The following is a 6,269-nucleotide window of genomic DNA, read 5'->3' on the forward strand; positions in this document are numbered from 1 at the left end:
TAGAGATCCGATATCAATTGTACGATATAGGACATTAGAAAGTCTGACTTGACAGGAGGATTCAAAGAAAACCTGCCTCCTTCTCTACCGTGTCTCCTTCATCCATCCTCAAAATTAAAGCCTGTCTACTGTGAGAGACTGAACCAGCAGAGTTCACATTAAATGGTCACACTTATGGCTATATAGCATCACACAGACTCTGACATTTTAAAAAACGACAAATACATCAGAAAAAAAACAAATATTTACTTCAATCATTAACACAATTAGACAACATGTAAAAACAAATAATTTGATTAAAAAAAACAAATTCCATATATTAGCATGTTTTTAGCATCTTAAATACTGCACAACAGATTTCATGATTAGATGTCTCCATAAATAAATACATGTTCAAATGTCCACCTTTGCACAGGTATAAAAACAGGTTCATTCTCTGTTGACAGTTTCTTACTTTATACAAACTCTACAGGGGTGATTTTTTTAACATCCACCTGGATGCTGGAGATAAACTTATCAACCCACACATGGAGGCTTTAAAATGTGGAGTCTAGCCAAAGGTTGGTGTCACCGTGTCCAAGTCCTTCATTTATACAGTTTATAATTATACCAGGAAAGTGAAGCTCTCGCCACGACCTGAGCATGTGTTTTATCCACACTAAAAGTTGAAGTTACAGGAACTCTGAGATGTGTCCATCCTGCTGCTGTGGTCATCATCTTAATGACAGGATGACGCTGTGGGAAACTCTGGTTTGTCTGATGTTCAGGGGTCCAAACCCAGAGTGCAGTTCATGTATTCATGAAAAAATAAAATAATCTGTCTCCGTCTCTTTCCGTTACACGGAGTTAAAGGAAAAAATGGTTTGCTTCAGACAAACATCTTGATCAGCAGGAAGGTCATGAGAATTCTTCTCCTTGCATGTAACGAATTTATAAATTATCCCAGCAATGACTGCAAAGAGCAACAAAGTACAAACTGTCAGTCCAACTTTGAGTCCGACAGATTGATCCTCCTTCCCTCCATCCTCTGTGTGTCCTCCTGTCTGACCTGCAGGTGAGAAACAGGTGTGAGGTGTCAGCTGTCAGGTAGGTGATGAGTGAAGAACAGAAGAGAATGCATTTCCTCTTCAAACTGCTGTCAGACATTATCTACTGCACTCTGATCACATCACTCAGACCAGCTGTGGCTCAGAAGGTAGAGTACGTCAGGTCGTGATTTAATCCCTCTCGGATATATGTCAAAATATTCTTGAGCAAGACACTGAACCCCAAAATAACCCATGCTGCTTTCACTGATACGATGATATTCTGATATTCCCCACCATGTATTATCCATTTGAATCATTTCAAATTATGGAAAAGACTTTCATTTACATAGTGCTTTTTATTTAAACACGGCATTCAGTCAGGTTTGTAGTTTTGTCTCTGTATATCATCTGCCATTTTTAAACAATATTCTATTTTTCAGTTACAGAAAATATTTTGCTTGTCCAATTACTTTACTCTGGCAAAAAAGGAGAAAGAGATACAAGTCCCCTTCAAAATATATTTCAAGAAATGAAAGTAGGGGTGTTTCTAGATTTATTGTACCATTTAGCTTTGTACTACACCCACCCGGTGGTATACCCAGGGGAGGTAATGTTGTGAATAAGCCTGTCTCACCTGGGTCAGTAACGTTGAGGAAGACCGTTTTATTAAAGTATCTTCCACTATGGTCCACCCCTTGAAGCTCGTATGTCCCACTGTCGTTGCTGGTCAGGTTCTTCAATGTTACAGAGACTGTGCCGCTGATATTGCTACAGTCCATCCCCTCCACCCGACCCTTGATTGACTCCTCCTGGTCACTGGGACGTGTTGGTGTTGAGTCTTGGCAGTAGGAGATATATTTATCATTGTCTTTATATTTTTCAAGTCTTTTTAGCCATACAGATGTGGTGTCAGTGGGAACCTGAAATGTCAGATTGACACTCATCCCAGGATGTCGTAAGATCTGCTGGTCTGAAGCTGAGGAAAAGAAAAGAAAACAGAGTGAGGACTCATCACCTTCACAGCAGCCAATCTGCTTCTGTTCAGAACCACCCACCAAACTACTGAGCCAAACTTTAACACTAGAAGTGATTCGCTCGCTGTAAATCACTTTTAAGCAGACATCTGATGACCCTCTAATGTACTTGTACTGAAAAATGCCCACTTTATGTTGCCAGCACTGCACAACCAAATATTGTTCACCTTGTGTGGTGTAAGTCACCATGTTGTTGGGGATCACTTCCAGTGTGTATAAGGCTTCAGTGCAGGGTTAAGAGACAGGATGTGCTTACCCTGTGACCAAAACGCATTTCCAAAATAGTCATCTACCTCCCATTTAAAACTCTGAATTAGAATCCCAAAATTCCTCACTAACCAATAAATCTCTCTTTGAGGTGACACCGCACAGGTCTCAGTGGATCATGTCATTTAGACTGAGATCCTACTATTCACATTTTTAGGCCCAATAGCTGTGTTTTACACAGGAACAGCCACAGACTCTAAACGTTTTCCGTGACTCGCCGTCAGGAGCTGTCCACTGAACCAGTGACATTAGAAACAGGACTGTAAACAGAACAGAACAGAATCCATTTCCTCTTCAAACTGCTGTCAGACATTATCTACTGCACTCTGATCACAACACCCCGGCTAGCTATCGAGCTGGTGGGTAAAATATGTCTCCGAAAACGTCGGAGTGCTTTTGCAAATATGTGATGTCTTTAAAAACCGAGCAGATATTTGAACTTTACACAGCTACATTCTCGCCTGAAAATATGTTAAAAGTTTGTTTTGTGACGCAGAAAGAGTAATAAGAGTAATATTAAAACTAAGTAGCTGCCGCCATTGTTCGAAACTGGAATAGGCTGGGCTGCGCTATGAATTCTGGGATAGGTTGGGCCACGAACGATACACCCGACCCATCCTTCAAATCCGGAGAAATGAAGGACCCATTTCTGGGCCGCATTTGTCGGAGTCTTCGAAATTGGACGGCCTTCGTCGTGTCGCATTGATGTAATGCGGCCTCAGGAGGATGTGGTTCCTGTATTTGGACACAGCTAGGATACTGGACACAGCTGCTTCTTCTTCTTCTTCGAGGTTTAACGGCAGCTGGCATCCTTGTACATGCAGCGCTGCCATCTTCTGTTTCAGTCCGTTATTACACTCTTAAATCCTACTACTTATTCCAGCGTCTTTTGGGATCTTACAAAGCTTCAAATGACTATTAAATTAGTCGTCGACGATTTTGATAGTCAACGTAATCGTGACTAGTCGACTAATCGTGGCAGCCCTAGTTTCATTTTAATAGACAACTTTTGTACACAAACGTCAACTCGACACCCACTTGAGATATAAACACATAGATCCTGCATCGAGCTTGTAAGATGTTCAGGGTGTCAGACTGTGGGATGCAATTTTTTCATTCAATGAGGAAAGATTCTAAAAGAAAACATGGCAATACAATTGAAACATGGCAAAAACAGGTAATTTTCTACAGGTGACACTAAGTTAAACTATAGCTTAATGAACAATGTTTTAATTATAATATATCATATATACAGTATGTTTAGTTTTTATTTAAAAGTGCATCATAAATACACTTATAACATCTGTAAGCACACTTCTGGTTAATAATGCAGCAAGTTATTATTGGCTCTCTCTGTCTGGACAAATTAATTTGAGTTAAGGGTATAAACTCACACCGTCATCTTCATCCGGGTTACCACACACACAAAATAGATTAAGCCTTGCCACACTCGTCTATACAACTCCTCATTCAACAATCATTTTCAGTGAGCCAGCAGATCACACACAAGTTACAGTACGAGCATAAGTGCTAACAATATGTCATTGTTTTACAAAAAAACCCAAACTACTCACCCATGACACCTTCATGTTTCACACCCACCATTGGCTTCAATGCCCAAATCCCAAGTCCTGGGGGGTGTACTCATCCTCCTGTCTGCTCTCCTTCCGCTCTGGAGCACCAGTTTTTTGTTTGTTTGTTTTTTGGTTGACAAACCCAAAGAAAACAAAAAACCCTTCAAAATGAAAATATTTTTCTTCTACTTAGTGTGTCCCTAACACTCATTTTCCTCAGAGCTCCTCTTTTGCAGAGTTGGTTCAAGTGATGTATTTCCCAAAAACATTTCAAAAATGCCTTTTTAATCAGTGGAGTGTAAACTCCCCAAGTAAATATTGCAGTTTGATATTTGGACGTGTCAGTAGAACTCATGTGGCACCTAGTTTACTGGAATTCTGCGAATACGAGCATCCAGTGTGACGTTGTAGAGGCGGCCCTCCTACTTTTTCGGCCGTGGGGGGATTTGATACACTACAATGCATCAGTCGCGTCATCTCTATTCACTCCAATGGATCAGTTTTGTTTTTTGTTTTGTTACAGCGATGGCAGACGGAGCACAAGAGAGAGGATTTTATTATGGATTTCAAAATCTTATCTGGTTTTCTTATTCAGTTCAATTTCATTTATATATCGCCAAATCACAACAATAGTGGCCTTAGGGCGAGCCCCCATATGGCTAAGAAAATGTCTGGAGGCGGCCCTGTTTGCAAGCATATTTGTGCCTGCGTCTTTTTTACCTTATAAAAACATCTGAACAAAATTAAAGAAATGTTATATATTGGCACTCTTGAAAGGCGTTTTTTGTATGTCTATTAAAGTTATTAGCAGAAAATTGATTGCAGCTTCTCCCTTTTGACAGGAACGTTGTTTGTGGCTCAATGTTTGACAAGTAAGCGCCGCAGGGAACAATCTCAAGTCTTCATGTTTAAACTCGCGACTCTCCCAATCAACAGCTCCCAAACCTCCGACCAACGCGCCATCTACGATGACCTGACGTCGCCACAACTTTAAGATTTTGGAAAAAATTTAACCAATAAAAGGCTTCAAATACTTAATCACACAAAATGACGTTTTCACAGTCAGCGGGGGTGATTTGTTTTGGAGTGTTCAGTGATGTTATGAATAACAGAACACGGTTCGGCGCCGAGGCGAAATCTCACCGGCGAAAGTGGACGCGGTGGCGACGACAACGAGCATCAGAATCCAGCAGGGCCACGAAAACGTTACAACAGCCATTTGCGCTTAACCTAAAACAGCAAAGAATGAGGAGGGAATAGACGCAGGATTAAAGTCACGGAGTCCAGTTAGTTTACGTTACACAGTAAAGATTTACTGAAATATCCGTTTGTTTACCGTCGTTTTAAACTACGGCAGAAAATGATGTGACGTTGCTGTACCGTGAACCCGTTTAAACGTTAGCGCTTTACAGATTAATGGTGAATAACACGGTAAACATCGACGGTCACGTTCAATGTGTCAGTAAAAACAGAGACGCCGGTAAACGTTTATCTTTTAAAGGTTTTCCGTCAGTTACTCACGAGCTCTCAGCCACGTACAGCCAACACGACCACGGTGGAAACTACTCTGAATGAGCGCACCGGATCCGGTGAAGCTTCTTTACCGGCTCCAGAACTTTCTGGAGTTTTCCAGACCAGCGGAGGAGCCGAGAGTTCTGCTAGATACATTAACCGACATTTGTTTATTCGTTTAGATTTTTAAGGTTCCGAAATTACATTAAAGTAAACATGGTTCGTTTAAATAGCTGATTGATGTCGTTCTTTTTTTCCCAATAAAAAGCTAAACTAATCACGCGGAAATGGTTCAGGAAGTCTGTGGGCGGTTCCCGTTCGAATAGGAAGTAAACAAACCGCTGTTTTTTCCTCTTCAAACTTTAGTTATAAAACACGCCGCCCCCAAAACAAACAAAACGAACTAGAAAGCACTTACAGAAAGGTACCGCACTAAGAGGATCACTTATAAGTAAAAAAAAAACAAAAAACAATTCTACCAAAATATGTAATTTACATAGACCTTTTCAGGGTCGCGGGGGGCGCTGGAGCCTATCCCAGCTGTCATAGGGCGAAAGGCGGGGTACACCCTGGACAGGTCGCCAGTCTGTCGCAGGGCTAACACACAGGGACAGACAACCATTCACATTCACACCTAGTGATCCAATTATCCAGTTAACCTATCCCCATAAGCTGCATGTCTTTGGACGGTGGGAGGAAGCCGGAGTACCCGGAGGGAACCCACGCAAACACGGGGAGAACATGCAAACTCCACACAGAAAGACCCCGGCCTGATGGTGGAATAGAACTCAGGACCTTCTTGCTGTGCGGCAACAGTGCTAACCACCGTGCCACCGTGCTGCCTAGGGAAGAGT

The 6,269-nt window shown here is 41.6% G+C and overlaps 1 protein-coding gene across 4 annotated transcripts; it reads right to left on the bottom strand.

Annotated features, from left to right (window-relative positions):
• Window positions 1-226: 226 nt before the first annotated feature.
• On the bottom strand, window positions 227-5,704 carry LOC146578928 (uncharacterized). 4 transcript variants are annotated; one of them, XM_085259706.1, is made up of 4 exons: window positions 5,425-5,704; window positions 3,932-4,001; window positions 1,663-2,004; window positions 227-1,048 (listed from the first exon to the last, which is right to left on the bottom strand). In XM_085259706.1, exons 2-4 carry the CDS (start codon window positions 3,975-3,977, stop codon window positions 837-839), a joined length of 600 nt encoding a protein of 199 aa, XP_085115832.1. In that variant the 5' UTR covers window positions 3,978-4,001; window positions 5,425-5,704; the 3' UTR covers window positions 227-836. The 4 variants fall into 4 exon arrangements, with proteins under 4 accessions (XP_085115832.1, XP_085115844.1, XP_085115825.1 ...); XM_085259718.1 differs by having other exon boundaries at window positions 3,904-4,001; XM_085259699.1 differs by having other exon boundaries at window positions 3,932-5,704.
• Window positions 5,705-6,269: the final 565 nt, after the last annotated feature.

The sequence above is a fragment of the Mchenga conophoros genome, linkage group LG3 (assembly GCF_057382185.1).
Source record: "Mchenga conophoros isolate Kocher_MC1m ecotype Shallow Benthic linkage group LG3, M_conophoros_male_GT1.1, whole genome shotgun sequence".
NCBI classification, from domain to species: Eukaryota; Metazoa; Chordata; class Actinopteri; order Cichliformes; family Cichlidae; genus Mchenga; species Mchenga conophoros.